Consider the following 20,684-nt stretch of genomic DNA (forward strand, 5'->3'; position numbering starts at 1 on the left):
CCTGTCTGTATGGGGCATATGACTGCACCTGCACTGTAGAAATAATCCAGGTTCATGCCACTAACTGCCATGGCTCAATGCTATGGAATTCTGGGAATTTTAGTTTTATGAGATATTTCATCTTCTCTATGTATGAGAGAGTTCTGCTGCCACAGCAAACTACAAATCCCAGGATTCCATAGGATGGAGCCATAACAGTTAAAGAAGCATCATAGAATAACAGAATCATAGAATCGTAGAGTTGGAAGAGACCACAAGGGCCATCCAGCCCAACCTCTTTCTGCCATGCAGGAAATCTCAATCAAATTATCCCCGACAGATGGCCATCCAACCTCTGTTTAAAGACCTCTACTGCAATCAAACTGCATTGATTCTACAGTGTGGCAGCAGCCTACTTTACAAGGTCTCCCTCTATACTGTTTTTTTTTTTAATCTCCCCTAATATTTGAAGTGGATTTCCAACCCCTTCCAGTTTTGTATCCTGATATTTTGGATCCCAGATAGTCCCGGGGAGGAGAATTATCCCGTAGACCAGCTGCAATCGCCCACCCCTTAGCAGATCAATTGGTTATGCTTTTGATGGGCTGAAACATGATTTTCTTTCAAATCCTGGAACTGTAAATTATTCAGACTACAAAAAGCCCTGGATAGAAGCTGCCCTCTTCCCAGGATAGAGCTTCGATGCATCATCAAAGGAAAATTGCTTTTTATTTTTAGAAGTATAATTTTACTCATATGCAAATCCATGCTTGCTTTTAGCACCATCCTGTGGGTGTCTTTGCAAAGAAGTAAGCCCTGTTGCATTCAGTGAAGCTTACTCTGGAGTAAATCAACATAGGATTCTTGTCTTGATCGATAAATGAAGTCATGGCCTGATTAAACACATACAACTGAACAACAAACATTGCATTAAGCAGGCAATAGAACCATTACTAATTAATTTGTCAATCAAATTAATGTGGTTGCTATTTTACTCACCTCTTCCAAAACTGAACATTGATGCTTGGAAAACAATATAAATTAAGCCCTGTTTTTTCCATCATGGAAAGGACAGAAATGGGGCGAGTTTCACCAGTTGGGTTCCTGCCTGCTATGCAAGAATTTGAGCTAGCATGGTGTAGTGGTTGGACTATGACTCTGGGAGACCAGGGTTCGAATCCTGGTTTGGCCATGGAAACTCATTGGGCAAGTCAAACTTTCTCAACCTCAGAGGATGGCAATGGCAAACCTCCTCTGAAGAAACATGCCAAGAAACCCCCATGATAGGTTCACCTTAGGATTGTGAATGACTTGAAGACACACAACAACAAATGCAACAGTTTGCACAGAGGTGGTCTCATCGAGAGTCAAAGTGAGGTAGTATTTTTACCCAAGAGAACACCCTTCTAGGAATCTCTAGGTCCTCCAGTGCAACTCTATGGCTAACATCTGACAGAAATTGATATCATAGCATCATGCTAAAGCATGTACAAACGTCTAGATAAGTCTTTTCTCTAAGAACGCCTAGGTTCTCCAGCACAACTCTATGGTCAGTTTCTGGCAGAGTTGTGCTGGAAGACCCAGAGATTCTTAGGAGCTTATCACACTGGGGCTAGTTTCAGCATAAAAGAGAGATTAAAGTGCATTTAAAGCATCCCACAAATGAAGCTGAAATGGTGAGTAATTGCACAAATAATTATCACACGCAATTGCACAAATAAAGTGATATCAGAACTGCACTGTCACTGAAATCCCAAAAGTGAAAAGATGCGTGTTAATGCTTCTTTGTGACCACTTTAACAGCGGGCTTTGTGGGACATCGTGTGAAATTGTTTTGCATGATTATGCTATTTTTCCGGGCTATTCACTGGATAAACTCCCGATCTCCTTCGTGTGATAAAGTCCTTAGAAAGTACATGTTAATCAAAACCACAAATAATCCAATCTGCAAAAGTCAAAGCCACAAATGTGGACGGCCAATTGTACAACTTCACTGGGTACAGGCATCTATATTCTTCCATAGGGACCCTCTGGAAGCTGCACAGACTGCCAACTCAAAGGGCCAAAATTGGTAATGGCTTTAAAAAGTCAGTATATATATTTCATTGTTCCTATGTGCCTTCAAGTCATTTCCAACTTATGGCAATTCTAAGGCGAACCTATCATGGAATTTTCTTAGCAAGATTTGTTCAGAGGAGGTTTGCCATTGCCTTCCCCTGAGGCTGAGAGTATGGGAATCACACACACACACACACACACACACACACACACACACACACACACACATATATATATATATATTAGTGCAGGGGTCTCTCCCCCCCCCCCCCCCGACTTACTGAATTGTCACTCTTGGAGATTCCAGGAGACAAATTCACCCCCATTTTGTTAAGGAATCTGGAGGGAAGATTTGGAGGTCAGAAAAAAACATCTCAGGGGCCACCTTATTCCCATCTCTGGGCTGGAAGAAAAATTAAAAATTAAAAAGTGAAGGCTTTGAATTAATCATCAGAGTCTTGGTCCTGGAGGAAATCTCCACATAACTCAAAATGACTCATTTTGCTCTTCCTTTTGCACACAGTCTATACATAGCCTGGCTGGATTGCATGAGCAATCTTTTGAAAGTTGCTTTTCTTTGGGAGGGAAGGGACATGCCTCAGAGCTAGTCTACACAATCAGAATACTTTTCATTCCATTTGAATAGAATGCAATCCAGCAACGCACGATTCAAAGGAGTTTGGACTTTTTGCGGGTTAGTTGTTGTGTGCCTTCAAGTACTTTCTGACTTACTGCAACCCAAAGGCAAGCTTATCATGAGGTTTTTTTGGCAAGATTTGTTCAGAGAGGACTTGCCACTGCCTTCCCCTGAGGCTGAGAGAGTGTGACTTACCCAAGGTGGACAAATGGGTTTCATGGCCAAATCGAACCCTGAACTCCAGAATTGTAGGCCAACACTCAAACCACTACACCACTCCTTAAACCAGTGGTCCTCAACCTTCCTAATGCCACAACCCTTTCATACAATTCCTCATGTTGTGGTGACCCCCCAACCATACAATTATTTTCATTGCTACCATCGGAAATATACGTTTTCCAACGGTCTTAGGCGACCCCTGTGAAAGGGTTGTTCAACTCCCAAAGGGGTCCCGACCCACAGGTTGGGAATCACTGCCTTAAACTCTGCAGAAGATCATCTTCAGTTTCAGATCTTCCACAAAAGGATGTGGACAAACTGGAGCATATCCAAAGGGGAGTGATCAAAATGGTGATGGGTCTGGAAACCATGCTTTATGAGGAAAGTCTTAGGGCGCTAGATACATGTTTATCCTGGAGAAGAGAAGGTTGAGGTGATATGATAGCCCCGTTTAAATACTTGAAAGGATGTCATGTTGAGGATGGAGCAGGCTTGTTTTCTGCAGCCCCAGATATTAGGACACGGAACAATGGATGCAAGCTATAGGAAAGGAGATTCCACTTCAACATTAGGAAGAAATTCCTGATGGTAAGAGCTGTTTAACTGTTGAACACACTCCCTTGGAGTGTGATGGAGTCTCTTTTGGATGGCCATCTGTCCAAGGTGCTTTGATTGTGAGTTCCTGCATGGCAGGGGGTTGGCCTGGATGGCCCTTGTGGTCTCTTCCAACTCTAGGATTCTAGATGTTTGGCATGGCCAGCCATCCCTTGGACATCTCAGAACCAGAGAAGGGCATATGGGGATGTCAACCTTGGGGAAGGTTTGAAGCAACTTTTCCTTCTCCTAAGGAAGCCAGTCCACCAGCCTGCCTCGGCTGTCAGGGCTGATCCATCTCCTCATCCGTTCCTGTCACCTCCGATACTTCACTCCAGTTCCTTGTGCACCCGACTGGGGACATCCATCATCCTCCTTCTCTCTCAGCTCACACCAGGCAGAGGAGACCTACGGCCTCAGTTTACCCTTAGGCATCATGCGGGAAAACAAACCAAGCAGCAATTTCTTCTTAATCTTCACGCTCTTGCTTGGCTAAAGCCAAGAAGTTACACAGATCCAGAAAAATAATTGATTAGTTTGCTTCTCTGTGTGGTGGGTTTGCACTGGGGAGCCCCTACAAGCTGCCTTTGGGTTCAGTTGCCAGCATTTAGGGCCCTTCCGCTCTACAGTTATAGCGCTATGATTCCATCTGAACTGCTGTTGCACCATTCAAATAAGTTTATCACACTGGGGCTGATTTTGGCGTTAAAGAGAGCTTAATGCGCATTTAAAGCATCTCGTAAATGTTGAGTTATTGTGCAAGTGATTATCACACGCAGTTGCCCAAATAAAGTGATACTGGGAATGCATTGTCGCTGAAATCTTGAAAGTAAAAAAATGCACATTAACGCTTCTTTGTGACTACTTTCATGGCAGGTTTTGTGCGATGTGTGAAATTGTTTCGTGTAATTCCTCAATTTTTCTGGGATATTCATGGGATAAACTCCCACTCTCAATCTCCTTCGTGTGACAAACTCCTATGAAATCATGGCATTTGCCATTTAAGTGGGAGCATTTTAATGGCCATGGCTATGTCCTCTAGAATCCTAGGGTTTGTAGATTGGTATATTGGTGTATACTTAGAATTGCCTAATGCACTCCTCACAACCACAGTATTCTAATTCAAGCAGAAAAGTCTAAGTGTCTTACCAAACTGTAAATCCCAGGATCCCATAGGCGGAAGCTGTAGCAGTTAAGCGGGTACCAAACTGTTATAATTGTGCAGTGTGTCTTGATAGCTCCTTGCTAGTCCACACAGACCAGGCTGGCATTGCAGTAGTGGTTCCTAGTCAAGAAAAAGGGCTCAGAATCAGGGACTGCTATGATTGCATCCTATGGAACTCTGGGATTTGCAGTTTAGGTAGGTATTTAGAATTCTCAGCCAAAGGGTTCTAGTGCCTCTCCAAACTACACATCCCAGGGTTCCATTGCAAGCAGCCATGGCAGTTAAAATGGAATCATAGCACTATAATTTTTTAATGTGAACGGTCCTGGAGCCATGCAAAGAAAACAGTTATCTTGAACATGTGCAAAATGCTTTTCTTCTCCACTCTGGCTTCTTTTTGCATTGGAGATACAAGAAGAAAGAACGTAACTTCCATTAACACCTTGAACCCTAGTCTCCTTTATTGGGAACAAAATTATCTGCTTGTTGATCAGATGTGAAATATAGCTCCCCAAGGCCTCAGTCCAGAAGAACTTTTTATTCTTGTTCTTGACAGAATGTGAATGAGTGAAATCCTAAACCCCAGTCTGGAGTAATATGTCTATTTTGCAACACCATGGTTTAAGAAGAGTGACACTGATGGTGACAAGCTTTGAAATGTTACTTTTTTGGACCACAATCCACAGTTCTCAGAGTTCCCCTGTTGTCACTGGCCATGCTGACTAGAGCATTCTGGGAGTTGGAGTGCAAAGTGATAATTTTTCTGAACTACAGATCAAGTCCTTTAAGGAAAAAAAATAAAGAGTGGATATGTTTAACATACAGAACTGAAAAAAGTGGCGTTATGCATTGAAAAATCTGGCAAAAAGCTTTGGAATTTGACTTTGGTTTTTTGATGTTTTTCCTATTTTGCTGTAGATAGTTCTTTTTAAGGAGCATCTTTAAAAAGTTTAAATGTGTGGCCATAAGAGTAAGTAATATTGTTACACGGTTTATTTAAATTGTCATGAAATCTGACACGCTCCATAGTTGGTTTTATTCTATTTTATTTGTCTGTTTTGTTAGTAAGACCATATGCCAGAAAGTTTTCTATTTCAGCTGTACTGATTGTTTTAGTGAGGAAGAGGAGACACTCTGTGCATGCTCAGTGGCACCTTGTATTTCTTCCTTATATGTTTGTTTCACAAATTTCAGACTAAGATTAAGACAAACTTTCAGACCTGGTTTTTCCTGGAAACTAATCCAAAGCATACAGTGTGTTGGGTGATCATAATCGTTCAACAATGATCCATTTTCTCACTATCCTTACCTTATAACCCTTTTTCACAGACAGCATCCGGAAGATCCTGAACCGACCTCCAATCCACCTCCTGGTGAGAGTGAAACTAGAAACCAAACCGAAGAAAAATGAAGACCGGGTGCTGGTGAGAAGACTGTTGGGGTATGGGAATGGGTGGGATGGCATACCCTCCAGATGTATGGCTAAACCACATCAAAATGTTGTCAACATAGCAAAAGTAGGTTTACTGAGAAGGACAAGATTTTAAGCCTCCTCTCTTCTCATCCCTGCTGAGTTAACCCAGGGGCAGGGCAAACTACTTTTGATCCTTGGATTCAGTTTACAGCAATTGAAGTAAACCAAGAATGAAAGGGGGAAGTGGAATGGAAGAGCAAAAACTAAAAGCAGCTGAAGGGAATGAATGAAGAGATAAAGTGGGAGGAGAGAAAGAAACTGAGATATTTGAAAAACAGCTGAAAAAGGGGGATGGCAGAGGATTAATTGGACATGTCCAGTGATGTATTCTGTCTTTTAGTCCAAGTCTCAAGTCAAGTCTCAAGTCCTTGCAAGATACTTTCAGGTCAAGTCTTCTGTCGAGTCTTAAGTCTGGGAGCCAGCTTTTAACAGATAAAAAAGAGATGGGGTGCATTTCTCAGGAGTTTATCACACGAAGGAGATAGGGAGTTTATACCATGAATATCCTGAAAAAATCACGTAATTACACAAAACGATGTCATAGGTCGTCACACAAAACCTGCCATTAAAGTGGTCAGAAAGAAGCATTAATGCACATCTTTTTACTTTTGGGACTACAGCAACAATGTATTTCCAATATCACTTTCTTTGCTCAATTACATGTGACAATCATTCGTGTAATTACTCATCATTTCCACTTTATTTGCAGGATGCTTTAAATGCCCTTTAAACTCTCTTTAATGCCAAAATTAGCCCCAGTGTGATAAACTCCTCAGAGAGAACAGCAAGTGTGTTAGGGAATGGGCTTGAGGTGGAGGATGACATTTGCTTGGCAGCCTGTCCCAACTGTACATCAGAGGAGCCTTTTAAAGCTTTCCAGAAACTTCAGAAGGATCCTTCCAACTCAGGAGCCCTGGTAGCGCAGTGGTTAAATGCCTGTACTGCAGCCATTCACTCAAAACCACAAGGTTGCGAGTTCAAGACGAGCAAAAGGGCCCAAGCTCGACTCAGGCTTGCATCCTTCCGAGGAGGGAGCTAAAATGAGTACCCAGACTGTTGGGGGCAAATTAGCTTACTTGCTAATTAGCTTACTTGCTGTTCACCGCTATGATCTTTGGAATAGCGGTCTATAAATAAAACAAATTATTATTATTATTATTATTATTATTAGTCCCATTGCCTAACGCATTTACGGTTCCTTTCCAATAAATGCACCCCACACTTTGCAGGCAGGTTTTGCCTGCTGCTCCAAGCGAATGGCACCAGCAAATCAGGCACTAAAAATATACATGTCGTAAGTCAAGTTGAGTCAGTGTGTCATTTCTGCCAAGCCAAGTCCAAGTCAAGTCATTGAAGTGACTTGAGTCTGAGTTAAGTCTGAGTTAATTGACTTGAGTCTACATCGCTGGATGTAGTGTCCTTGCCAAATCAGGACAGTTGGATGATATACAATGGTAATTCTGCTGGCACTGATGGAGAGCATGGATGTTTTACTTTGGGGGGGAACTCTGTTTCTCAGAATTACCCAGTCAGTCTCCAGACAGCCAGTTTGGCTTAAGGGCTATGGGAATTGTAGTCCAGAATGGAAAATTGCCAAACTCTGCCAAAGAGCTTGCCCACTACTTCATAAACCCACATCACTCTGAAACGGAAGCCCACAAGTCCAGCAGTAACAGCTCAGACTTCTCATCAGTCTCTCTGCATCAGAGGTAGGCAAACACAGTGGGCCCAAAGACTGATGAAGTGGGTCCAAGGGTCACTCCACACGCTGCACAGGTTGAAATCAACAACAATAAATAGCACACTGTGGCCCCTTTTAGCAGGTGAATTGCTACTCTTGCAGCAGGTTTCCAAGTGAGACAATTCTTCCTGGTTTTGGCTAAGAAAGAAGGGGGGTGAGTGGGTCTGGAAGGGTCAGTGGCTGTAAAAAAAACAGCCTTAGTAGCCGTAGGTCTGCACTTTGTCCATTCCTGGTCTAACCACTACATTGCTCTGCCTGATCATAGAGTCTGCTGCTCAGATTGTTGGCTGTTAAGTGGAGGGGAATCCTGAAATGCAGGGGGACATATCTTCCCCTGTCCTTATAACTGCATACTTGGGAGCAATATTCCTTTTCACTCACAGCGCCAGCTCTCAGATCCTCTTCTGCTAAATTAGGTCAGAGTCTGCAAATTTGCTATTGGCAGCAGAATTGTAGGTCGTGGGCAGGAGCAGGCAAGGGAAAGGTTGAGCTGGGGAGAGGGCATAGATATTTCACAGATCAAAATCAAGACACACGTGGCCAAGCAACATCTGTGTGGTTAAAATGGCAAAAATCATTCAGGAGGAAGAACACACAAGTGGCTGCAGTGGCTTGCCTTGGCCTGAGTCTGCAAGGAAGGTCCTCTGTCCTCTCCTTTCCCCCTTACTGTGTTAATTGAATGCAAAGTACTTTTGCACTTTGAGCTCAGTTTGCGGCAATTAAAGTTTGCTGAGAAGAAAGGGGGAAAGTGGGAGGAAGAGAAAGAAACTGGGACACTTAAAAACCAGCTGAAGAATCAGGATGATATGTGGGACTCTCCCTGCCAAATTAGGATAACTGGGGGAAAGTCATGCCAGGTGAAACAGAAGGACCCAAGAAGGATTTGGAAATGGCTGGGAATAGAATGGAAGTAAATTGAGATGGAGTTATTTGAGGAGGGGGTTGAAAGGGTAGGGTGCACCAGGTTGGGCTAGTTTGAGAAAAGAGGGATTGGGATGATTCACTTCACAGTTTCATAACAGGAGTTGCAGGCAGGAGAGTGGTTTAATAGGAAAGTAGAATATAGTCAGAGAGATAGAAATAGGTGTGGGTGGAAGGCAAGGTTTTGGAAACTGGGACAAGCTGGAAGCAGATCAGATTTGATTCCAAGGCGGGGAATCAAAATTAGGAAAATGGACTGGGAATGAGAAGCCATTTCGTAGGGCTTCTCTGGGTTGATTTAAACTATTGGCTATGAAAGGTGTGGCATTTCCCAACAGATGATTCCTAAAATGAAAAGTTTCTGTAGGTGGACGTCCAGGGAGCTTGGAAAGGCCTTTCCCTCCTTTTTGTTTGGACTATAACTACTAAAGGATACTGGGAACTGTAGTCCCTAAAAGTCACTTTCTCAAAGTTTTTTTGAGCCTTTTTTGAGCTATGGCGCTGTGTTATAGAAGAGTTTATTCCTGACGTCTTGCCAGCAGCTGTGGCTGGCATCCTCAGGGAATGCTGGCATGCCCCACTCTCTTCCATGCCAGCTTTCTCTGAAGATGCCAGCTACAGATGCTGGTGAAACATCAGGAATAAATTCTTCTAGAACACAGCCTCATAGCCTAAAAAACCCACAAAAAATTATGGATGCCAGCCATGAAATCCTTCGACTTCACTTTTCGAAGTTTTCTTCAAACTGCTTCCCTTCCTAATGTCAAGCATGATGGGCGATGATGTGAATTGGGCATTCAGGCTGTTGAGCCAACAGATATGGGGAGAGATGCTTTAACTATTGAATTATCATCTTTTATGTTGCCATTGGCAAAGGTTTAGAAGCCCCCATTGTGGCCTTCCTAGTAAGGCTTTCCCACACTTTCCCACACCATGTCCCCACACCCATTGCCACACAATGACGCCTTTCCTTATCTCTCTCTCTCGAGTCCTCAGTGTGATCTTGGCATGATTCTAGAGAAGAAGCAAAAGAGAGAGATAAAGAGATAGATAGTTTGATATCAATAATTCATTGTTCTTCACAGCAGCCTCTCCAACTAGATCATTTATCATTCCTCCCATTTTCCTATGTAAAGGGAGGAGGGTGAATTGCATCCCATGGTCTAGGTACAAACTAACACTGTTTTGTGGCTCCTCAAGTCCTTCAAGCTCATGCATCCTTTAATAATAATAATAATAATAATAATAATAATAATAATAATAATAATAATAATAGAACATTTGCACCCCAAGCCAGATCCCAGGTTTTTCTTGCATCTTCTGCATTTGTCCACCACTGCTCTTATGTCTCACATAATTCATAGCCTTCTCTCCCAGTTAAAGATATAAAATTTCCACATATTTTGAAACAATGGGAGGAAAAACTGAATTTTCCCTTTCCTCTTCTTTCCAGAAGGAAACCAGAAATTTTCAGGAAAATTGAAAAATGCCAATAGTAACACCATTTAAAGATTGACAACCATTTGGTTACTTTAGGAACATAAAATGCATTATATATAACTTGGTTTGACATGACATTATTGTTTTGCTATGTTTGGAAAATAATTACAAATTGAATTTCCATTTATTTATTTATTTACAAATTGAGTTAAAAGGTCCTGAATCATAAGGAACCCCTGAACTATTAGTAACTTTTTTGGTTGCCAGTTTGTGAGAAGCAGACAAAAGCTACCCAATAAAAACAGCAGTAAGCATCAAAGTTAGTACAACAGAACATTATTTTTTCTCATGCGCAGACGTTCTCCCTACTGTCTAACAGACATAAGGCACCCATTCTCATGAAAAGGAAAGCAAAATCAGGAACTATAAGCACCTGATACTGTACAAAAAGGCTTACAAAAAAATAATAATAAATCTTCCACTTACATCATTTTCAGAAACAAATTTTGGGCAGTATATACCAATTAACCAACAGTCATACTTCTTAAAGAAAATATTTTGCAATCCATTTTTTGACAGAGTTGTCAAAATCAATAACTCAGTTGCTTTGTTTATCCATCCATTTATTTAGTTTAGTCTTAAATATTTTTTTAAACACTTAATTTTTAAGCGACTTGCAGGGCAAATTGGCCTAAGATTCTCTTTAATCTGTTTCATCCTTACAACACTCCTGTGAGGTAGGTTAGGCTGTGAAAAAGTAACTGAATTGAGGTCACAAAATGTATTTCATGATGACTGGAGATAGGACTTTATCACATGGGGAAAATCGGGGGTTTAAACAGCTGATTATGCTGGGCAAAACGCAATATCGCAATTAAGATTTTCAGACACATCACTATTAAAGAGGCAATAAAGAAGCAATAAACAGCAACAAACCATATTTGGGATTTATTGCCTCTTTAATAGCAACGTCGTGTGAAAATCTTAAATGTGATATCATGTTTTGCACGGGATAATCAGCTATTTAAACCCAGATTTTGCCCTTTTTCTCCCATGTGGTAAAGTCCATAGGAAACAAAGCCAATAGGATTCATCACCTTGGGTAGCTCTTTTCAAACTAAAACCCAGAACAGATTTCCCGCTCGATTGCCGTTAGCTACCCGCATCCACAGCTCTTGACTAGGAGAAACAAACAGTCCCATCTTTTTCCTTCTGTTCACTTCACCTCATTAATATATTTGATGTTTTCCCTATTTTCCAACAGGTTCTCACCACTTGGAGGATCTATCTCTTTGCGCTTAAGGTGCCAGCCAAGGTGAGTGGAAGAAAGGAGAAGTGAGGTGTTTGGAAGGGCATGGGGTTCAGTTCCTTTGCCAACCTTCGGTGGGCAGCTCACCAAGTAAGGCTGCCAGAGTGAAAGCTGGAGAGGGCTCCTGTACCTTTAATGGTTGTGTAGAGGAGACACTTTCAGCAAGTGGTGCTTGTTACCTGCATGCATGACAAACCACACCTGCTGAAATTTTATCTTCTGCACAAACCTTAAGGGCACGGGAGCCCCCTCCAGTTTTCAGTCTAGCAACCCTGTCACTAAGAGATCTAATAACATCTGAAACACACAAAACAGCAGTAGCTTTATTGGGCCAAACAAAATGCACAACATGCATGATGCAAGCTTTTGAAGCTCTAATGGCTTCATCATCAAACAAAGGTGTTAAAAATAATATAGGAGAGAGGGGGGAAATGGCAATGGATGCATCCGCACTGCAGAAATAATCCAGTTTGACACCACTTTAACTGCCATGGGTCAGTGCTATGGGATTCGGGGAACTGTAGTTTGTTGTGGCATCAGAGCTCTTTGACAGACAAGGCTAAATATCTCACAAAGCTACAAATCTCAGGATTCCATAGCACTGAAAAATGGCAGTTAAACTGGTGTCAAACTTGATTATTTCTGCAGTGTGGATGCAGCCAATGTCAGTCACAGGCGTACATTGTCGTTGTTCTCTGTTAAGATGGTATGGAGGGATATGGAGGGACAAAGAGTCTGAAAGTCCAGGAAATAAAATAAAAGGTATTGCCTTTGAGATCCGTGTTGCCTTGAACTTTGCAAGACTACCCACCTCTTTACAAGTCAGAGAACATTGAATTTCTCAAGAAGTCTCTGCTGTTGCATTTGAAAACGTGTAGGTGCTGCTTAAGTAAAACATGTCAAATGCAGTCCCTGAAAAGTTTTATTTCATTGGAGGTAGAAACCTCAAAGAGATAGGTCCCATTACCTTGAAATCTAGTTTGACTGCTTTCTCTCCTCTCCCTCTTACTACACAGGTTGAATGCTCTTTCAACGTCCTGGAGATCCGAGCATTAAATGCACTAAATCACAACCAGGTGAGAGGCTAGGTCTCTGGCAAAGGGCCCACCTACTATATCCAAAATGCTGCCCACTTGTTGTGTTTATATTCTGCCTTTCCTCCAATGAACACAAGGTGGTGGGCATGGCTTTCACGCTCCTTACTGTGTCTTCACAACAACTCTGTGAGGTTGGCCAGAAAGAGCGAGAATGTCCCAAGGTTAGCCAACAGTTGTCAGAGCTCAGTGGGATGCTCAGAACTTGCTCACCATAATTGTGGATGAAGAATAGTTTATGCATTCAAAATAATAAGCTAATAAATAAATATTGTGTTAATGTAAGATGAATCTTTGTTACAGATCCTGGTAGAAACAGAGAAAGCAAACTACAGCTTCAAATTCCCCAACCCAGAAAGTGCCGACCAGGTCACGAGACACGTCAACACTGCCTTAGCCAAAATCTTTCCGAGCCCAGCTTCTGTGTGAGTATACACATGGTAGCAGCATTGGGAGGACTGGATGCATGTGGTGGGACTGCTGATATTTCAGATGTCTACCACAGCTATGGCCTTAACAACAACCTTACTGTTCAAAATTACAAATCCCAGAATTCCCATAGCATTAAACTATGACAGGTAAAGTCAAACTGGCGTCGAACTGCATTAACTCTGCAGTGTAGATACAGCCTGGGAAAGACAAATTCCCTTCGGTGATAGCAGCAGACTAAGTATGTACACAATGTGAATGTCTGTGTATCTACTATGGACGGATGGATGGATGGACAGACAGACAGACAGATACGACTACACATTAAAACAATAAAATAGGCACCACTCCTGCAGCAGCTACTCAAATGAAGGCCCATCCCATCCCAACATGTCAAACTGCATTATTTTTGTAGTGCAAATACAGTCTATGTCAGTGTTTATCAGCATGTTGGATACCTCACTTTAAGAAGGATATAGACAAGTCATTGTACAAGTAATTGTACTGTTTTGTTTTTTGTTTTAATATTGTAAGCTGCTCTTGAGTCCCAGTTTTGGAAAAAGAACAGGATACAAAAATATTATTATTATTATTATTGTGATGATGATGATGATGATGATGATGATGATGATGATGATGTCAGAACAGGTTTGGAGAAGAGGAACAAGGATGATAAGAGGTATGGAGAACAAAATGTGTGAGGAAAGATTGACGGAGCTGGGATGTTCAGCTTGATGAAGAGAAGACTGAGTAGTCATTCAGACACTGGTTTTTTTAGTGCGACAGTATGAATCATCTCACTCACACATTCTGGATTTGTTATTCACACTATGGAACTGCATCAGTGTGCATCTCTGCAAGTTCAGTTGCTCATACGTGCAAGCATTTGAATAAAGATGGAGTCAATCATGCAAATGCATTCAGAACATGTTCAAGGCATGCAGCGTTTTATCCCTGGTTTATTCAGGTCTATTTGCATACCGACAATGTGGATCTTTTAAAAAAACTTGGGGGGAACCCAATATCGATTTCTTGGATTAAGTGGGGTTTTTGGCAGCCCTCCCCCAAAAAAACTTAATCGGGTGCATTCGGGATGCGTGTGAACAACAGAGATTTAACCCAGATACATCCTGGATTATTTTTGCAGTGTGAATAACCCATGAGAGATTACATGATTGCACTGTCTAAATACTTGTGACAGAGAGGAGGGGGCAAGTCTGTTCTCTGGTGCCTCAGAGCATAGGACCAGGTCTAATGGTTTGAAGTTACAGGAGAGTAGGTTTCAGTTGCATATTAGAAGGAACGTCTTGACAGTAAGAGCAGTTCAACAACCAATTCTCTAGAGAGGTGGTGGGGTCTCCTCTGGACATCTTCAAATAGATGCTGGACAGTTACTTGCTGGGGATGTTTTAGCTGGAAATCCTCCACTGAGTCATGAGTTCAACCCACCTTCCAACTCTTGGGTTCCATTCCTGATTTCTGGACATACATCTCTTAAAGGTGGAAGAGTAGGCTGAGTCATTGTCTGGTCAGTTGGCAATTTTAGCAGCACATGAGAGCCATGAGATTGTGGAAACTGGGCAGCTTTACTGTGGGTGGTGTGGGTGACTGTTCTGATGGATGTAATTATTATAGAGACAGAAAAAGGCTGGAGTCAAAAATCACCATGGTTCTTCTTGGTAGTTCTGGTCTTAGACTGGGCTAAATTCCAAAAGCAAAATGCAATAGGGTTTTTACAATTGAGATACCAGGGCATGAGAAAGTTGCTTTTTGCACAGCAAGCTCCAGAGGTAGACCATGCAGTCTGGGGGATTCTAGGAATGGTAGAGGACACTGGGAGTTGTAATCCAACAATATTTGCAGAGTCACAAGCTTCCCATCTCTGTTACATTTAACTACAACTCTCAGAATCCCTCAGCTCAGGGTCAGGGTGGATTCTGGAAGTTATAGTTGGTACTTAATATTACTTTTTCCAAGCTTTGAAAGAACCTGAAAGCTCCACCCTTAATGGCAACTTCTTCTTTCTCCCCCGTCTCCCATGCAGCTGTCTGATCCGCCATGGGACTGTGGAGACCCCCGAGACCCCGCGGGATATGTCCCCCAACTCCGAAAGCTCCAACTCCACCACCCACAGCATTTGCGGTGAGAAAGGAAGGGGGACTGGGAGCCATGATTAACAGAAGAGTAGAAAGAGCAGAAAGTGATGCCTTTCACATCCATCGAGGTCTCCAGTTTTTCAGATGGTTTTGTGTTGGTCGTGTTCCAGATAGTCAGCCAGCGTAGTCTTCATTCATAGGAGATTGTATGAAATTTTAATTACAGCTACTGCATTATCCACTTAACCCACTGACCTGAATCCCGGAAGAGTTCTCAGAAGGCTATACAAATTGCTTTCCTGGATCAAGACTGAAGGTCCATTTAACCCTATGTTCTGTCTCCAGTGCCAGCAGTCAAATGGCCTTAAAGGCTCACAAACTGGGCTTGGCAGGGATAGTTGTTTTTTGGGGGGAGCGGGGGGGTGGTACACAATGGTAAACTACTTCTAGACCAGAACTTTGACCAACTCGAGTGGGGGGACAATTACTGTAGTTTTGCCTCCAGGATCTACCACCGGTCATAACAGGTCCAAGCATGCATTATTAAAAATGAAGCCACCATCAGAGGTCCATTCCAAATTTTATTTCATTTTCATTTTGGGGAGAATGCAGGGGTTGCATCACTTTGTTGTGACACAAAACCACCATATCTGGAGGCCTCTAGGAGTAGAAAAATAATTTTTTTTTAGGAGATGGGTTCTAATCTAAGCGTTTCCCCTTAACGTGGTAGTTCTCTAAATGCTTTGCATATGAAAGCTTGCATTTGTGTGAGGATAGCTGTGCTGAAATGGATACAGTCCAGGTTGTCTACCTCACCTTACCTTTGTGAGCAAGATACCTATCAGAGGCTTCCCTCTGAAGGCAGGCTCAACCATAGCAGAACTCTGTTTGCTTCCCTTCAGGTGGGTTTTCTGAAACGTATGCAGCCCTTTGCGACTATAATGGGCACTCGTGCCGTGAAGAGGTACAGTGGGTAAGTTCACAGGGTGAGAAGCATGAAAGGTGATTTGCACAAGCTGGCTTTGTGAGGTAGGGAAGCGTTGGGCCCTTTCACACTGCATAAATAGCAGTAGAGGGCCAGCTTAATGTAGTGATTTGAGTGTTGGACCACAATTCTAGAAACCAGGGTTCAGTTCCCTACTCAGCCATGAAAACCCACTAGGGCCCTGTCTGCAGGGACCAAACAAACTGGCCTTTTCCTTTTCCTTGTCATCTTAGCAAGGAATCCAGACAATGCAGGGCCCAATCCTTGAGTCCGATGCAAACAATCCGGCTGATGTTTGACCCATTCTGCACCAAACCTGGGGCATACCCCTCTGAAAGCAGGCTTCAAAAACTCTATTTGCTCCAGATCTTCCCAGAATATCCTGAGACCTCCGTTCCAATGCCAGGCAGCTGTTTAAAATGCATCCTGTTTAGCTGCCCAGTGCCATTGGTGCCACTGCAAGTCACTCACTCTGAAATCAGATATGCAGCTCTGACCTCAGGAATGAACAACTCATCAGGTGACAGAATGATGTGGCCATAAGAATAGCTGTCTGGCATCACAACAGAGGACCCCAGATAATGGGGGAGGTTTGGAAAGTTTCAGGGCTAGGATGCTCCAAGCTGCCTTTGGAATATCCTGGCCCATGCAGACATTACCATGAATGAATCACACACTCTCAGCCCCAGAACATCCCATGACTTAGGGTTGGGATATGTGTTGAAGGCATGCAACAAAAACAAATAGTACTACGATTCCACTTTACCAGCATGGCAGTATCCTATGGGATTCTGGGTTTGTAGTCTGGTAGGGCACTACAGCTCCCTGGCTTCAAATTCTAAGTATACCTCCATAAAATGTGAAGCCCAGGGCTACATAGGATGTTTGCTATGGCAGTTAAAATATAGTGTGAAAGGGTCCCTGTTCTTTGAAACCCATCGTCATCATGGCCATTTGGGGAGGATTCTGGGGATTCATATTTTTTTAAAAAAAAATCACTTTTCCAAGCTTTAGTTTTCTGGCAAACATTTTCTTGTCCCATCCGTCAAAGTGATCTTGTATTAGTCGTTACCTGTCAGTCCAGTCTACCTCACAGGGTTGTAGTGCCGCGGGGAAAGATTAGGGAGAAGACTGTAAATGCTGTCCTAAGTCTCTGGGAGTGGAATGTATTACATTTGAAACTACAACAAACCAATCAATTCAAGCTTTCTTTTGTGCTTTCTCTTACTTCAGGATGTTGACACAATTTATCATTCAGAAGACAACCGGGAATTTAACCTGTTGGATTTCTGTCACTTGGAAAGCCGGTGAGAAGACGCTATCTGAACTTAGTTCAGTTCTACCCCATAAATCAAAAGACTTCTAGTTAAATAATCAATCAACCTTCAGACTGCTATAAGCTCACTAGATACTTAGGGTGCATCTGTATTGTAGAAATAATGCAATTTGACACCACTTTAACTTCCATAGCTCCACACTACAGAATCCTGTGGTCTGTAGTTTTGCCACTGAGAAAAGGCTAAAGACCTTGTAAAACTACAAATTCCAGGATTCCTTAGAATGGAGCTACAGTACTTAAGATGATGGTGCCAAACTGCATTATTTCTACACTGTAGATGCACCCTTGTAGGCATGCTTTTCCCCATCAGCCCTTGTTTGGAATTTCAGCCTAATAATTCTAACTGTGGCAAGGCTGATGCCAATACATGTGAGAAATTTTAAGGCCCAAGAATTTGCAAAGTATTATTATTCTCTGGGTCCGTTTGTAGCCCGTTGTGGACAAAAATAAAATAAAACCCCATACTTCCATATTTCTTTATAGGAGCTCTACCCCAGCACCTCCCAGATGTATTGTACTGCTGCTCCCATTGGCCCTACTAACTGGAGTGATAGGAGTTGAAGTCTAACACATAGGGAGAGGGTGCAGGTTGGGAAAGGCCTTACCCTCTGCCCCATGTTTCTCTTCCCTGCCCCTTCCTAATTTCATATTTGCCCCATCTTCTTTCCAGCTACCTCCTCTTTCTAAGGCCTAATCTGCACTGAAGAAATAATGCAGTTGGACACAGTTTTAACTGTCATGGCTCAATGCTATGGAATCCTGGGATTTGTAGTTTGTTGTGGCACCAGAGCTCTCAGATAGGGAAGGCTGAATAGCTCACAGAACTACAGATGCCAGAATCCAATAGCATTGAGCCATGGCAATTAAAGTGGTATCAGACTGTATTATTTCTGCAGTGCAGATTAGACCTTGGACCCCAGGGCATGTGGTTAAAGACGGGGAGAACATTGCTGAAACAGACTGTTGTAGTCAGAAAATCCTCCAGTTTCTAATCCTCCTTCCTTCTTTCTTTTTTCCTCCTCCTCTTTAGGGACCTAGCACTGATTGTGGCTGCTTTGGCTTATAACCAGTGGTTCACCAAACTTTATTGCAAGGACTTGCGGCTGGTATGTCTCCCCCATTTGTTCATGCAGTCTGAGACCTTGGCTAGATGTCCCCTTCGTCTAGCCAAGGCACCCAATCTAGCCTCTACCCCAGAAAAGCTCATGTTAATATAGATATACCTCAGATGATTGATTGATTTGATGTATTACGGCACAAAGCCAGCATAGAAAAGGGAATAAATAAATTGAATTTACAAAAATTAATAAAAATTATAAAAAGAGGAAATACATATATTATAGGACAACTGGGCTAAAGTAAAATACACAACAACTGGGAACAAACAGCTTCACACGCACCATATTAATAAACTGTAACTTGTACTGTAATTTATACCATACTGATAGCCTATAATCTGTTAAATCACTTCCATTCAAAGCAGGTGTATTCCTGGGCATTACTTTGACAGAAAATTTGGTACATCAGGCAGAAATAACATGGAAAGAACAGGGATAGATTCTCACAGCCAGGGTGACCAGATGTCCTCCTTTTCCAGGACAGTGATGCCATTCATGGTGATGTCATTAGTCATTCATTACAGTTGCACAAAGTATGTTATTTTCTGGGAAGAACTGGAGTAAAAGGTAATTTTTTAAAAAAATCAGTGTTAAGGGTGGTATAGTTGGCTTTCCATATCCATAGATTTTTTTTTATCCACAGATTCTAGCATCCATGGCTTGAAAATAAGTTTAAAATATATAAATGCCAAAAAGCAGGCCTTGATTTTGCTATTTTATAGAAAGGACACCATTTTACAGTACCATTGTATTCAATGGAATTTGAGCATCCATGGAGTCTGGTGTCCATGGGGAGTCCTGGAACCAAACATAGACACAGGACAGACCGTCCAAAAAGGATGGTCTCCCGGTGCCTTGCTTTGCTCCATGGGGAAGTTGCAGCCTCCTGACCGCAGGACTTCCCCGCAGAGCAAAAAGAACCCACAAAAAGTGGGTTCCTCTTGCAGCGTGATTGTGATGCTGCAGTGCGCCTATGGCACACTCACAGCATCATAATGGCGCCACAACATGTGGACGCTAAGCGTCCATCACATCAAAATGGTGACGCCCATCTGTACGGGGTGCCGCCATTTTTACGCTCTCATCACGTGTGAGGGGTGAAGGGCGTCTGGAAGCGCTGTCCCTCGCACATGACGAGGGTGCATTATAGTGCCCATCTGTTTGGCGCCTAAGATACTAAGAGTCCATTGTATAATGTGGGTTTGGTGCTGAACTAGCCATAAATCTTCAGGACAGTTTGCACTAGAGCCGGGGAATGGGACCTGCAACATCTGGACTGGTTACCATGAGGACATTGGGAGGATATGTTATTTGGCCCTTGGGCACACAGCTACAGAGAGGCGGAGGAGGCCTCCCTAAGTGTTGCAGCACCTGGTCACAGCCCTGGTTGAAGCTCCTTTATGTCCCTGATCACCTGGGTCTTTTCCTCACACCTCTCTCTGCTTGTGTTTCTTCTCTCCTTAGGGGTCTGAAGTAGCGGAGCAGGTTCTGCATACGGTGAGCAAGTCTCATCACCTGGAGGAGCTGGTGCTGGACAATGCAGGGTTAAAAACGTGAGGCTTGCCGAGACTTTGAAATTCCCATTTTTCTTTGCGTTCTCTCTCAGGCGCACTTGCCTCAGATTTCCCTCCAAGCTGTGCCACGAATCTCAAGAGAAGCCCATGCAAACATGTTTGTGTTTTGTACCCCCTTTTTAAGTTTTAAATTCTCCAGATAGCCACTTAAGTCATCTTGTGAGACCTTTCAAACAATCCTAAAGATTTGTGGGAAGAAGAAAGAGGGTCTTTTGATGATGGTGTCCACATTGTGCAACAATAAACTCAGAAAAATGACTTCTCATTAGTCTCACCATAATCCACTGTTAAAGGCACACCAAAATGGGCAATGTTTAAAGTTATAGCCTTCAGGTTAGATTGGTTAGTTTATTGCTCCTGTGTATTTTCACACTGCTCCCTTTATCAGCTCTTTTACGGTATTTTACTTCACACTTTTTGGGTATTGTGACTGTGTTCACAATAAACTGTATTTATTAAAATGGTTATTCAGTAGGTGTATGACGGAGAAACCAAAACAAGCTTGTGACAAA

At 42.6% G+C, this 20,684-nt stretch overlaps 1 protein-coding gene across 3 annotated transcripts in view; it reads left to right on the plus strand.

Annotated features, from left to right (window-relative positions):
• CARMIL3 (capping protein regulator and myosin 1 linker 3) overlaps positions 1 to 20,684 on the plus strand; it is a 68,304-nt gene that overhangs the window by 17,979 nt on the left and 29,641 nt on the right. For all 3 annotated transcript variants that reach the window (XM_089479904.1, XM_089479903.1, XM_089479905.1), the window contains exons 2-10: positions 5,982 to 6,076; positions 11,493 to 11,543; positions 12,554 to 12,613; positions 12,935 to 13,056; positions 15,105 to 15,202; positions 16,059 to 16,129; positions 17,375 to 17,448; positions 18,511 to 18,586; positions 20,063 to 20,151. In XM_089479904.1, the coding sequence (XP_089336030.1) occupies positions 5,982 to 6,076; positions 11,493 to 11,543; positions 12,554 to 12,613; positions 12,935 to 13,056; positions 15,105 to 15,202; positions 16,059 to 16,129; positions 17,375 to 17,448; positions 18,511 to 18,586; positions 20,063 to 20,151 (736 nt within the window). The remainder of the gene's footprint in view (positions 1 to 5,981; positions 6,077 to 11,492; positions 11,544 to 12,553; positions 12,614 to 12,934; positions 13,057 to 15,104; positions 15,203 to 16,058; positions 16,130 to 17,374; positions 17,449 to 18,510; positions 18,587 to 20,062; positions 20,152 to 20,684) is intronic.

This window comes from Sceloporus occidentalis, unplaced genomic scaffold (assembly GCF_023333645.1).
Source record: "Sceloporus occidentalis isolate IW3139 unplaced genomic scaffold, rSceOcc1.0.p SCAF_14, whole genome shotgun sequence".
NCBI classification, from domain to species: Eukaryota; Metazoa; Chordata; class Lepidosauria; order Squamata; family Phrynosomatidae; genus Sceloporus; species Sceloporus occidentalis.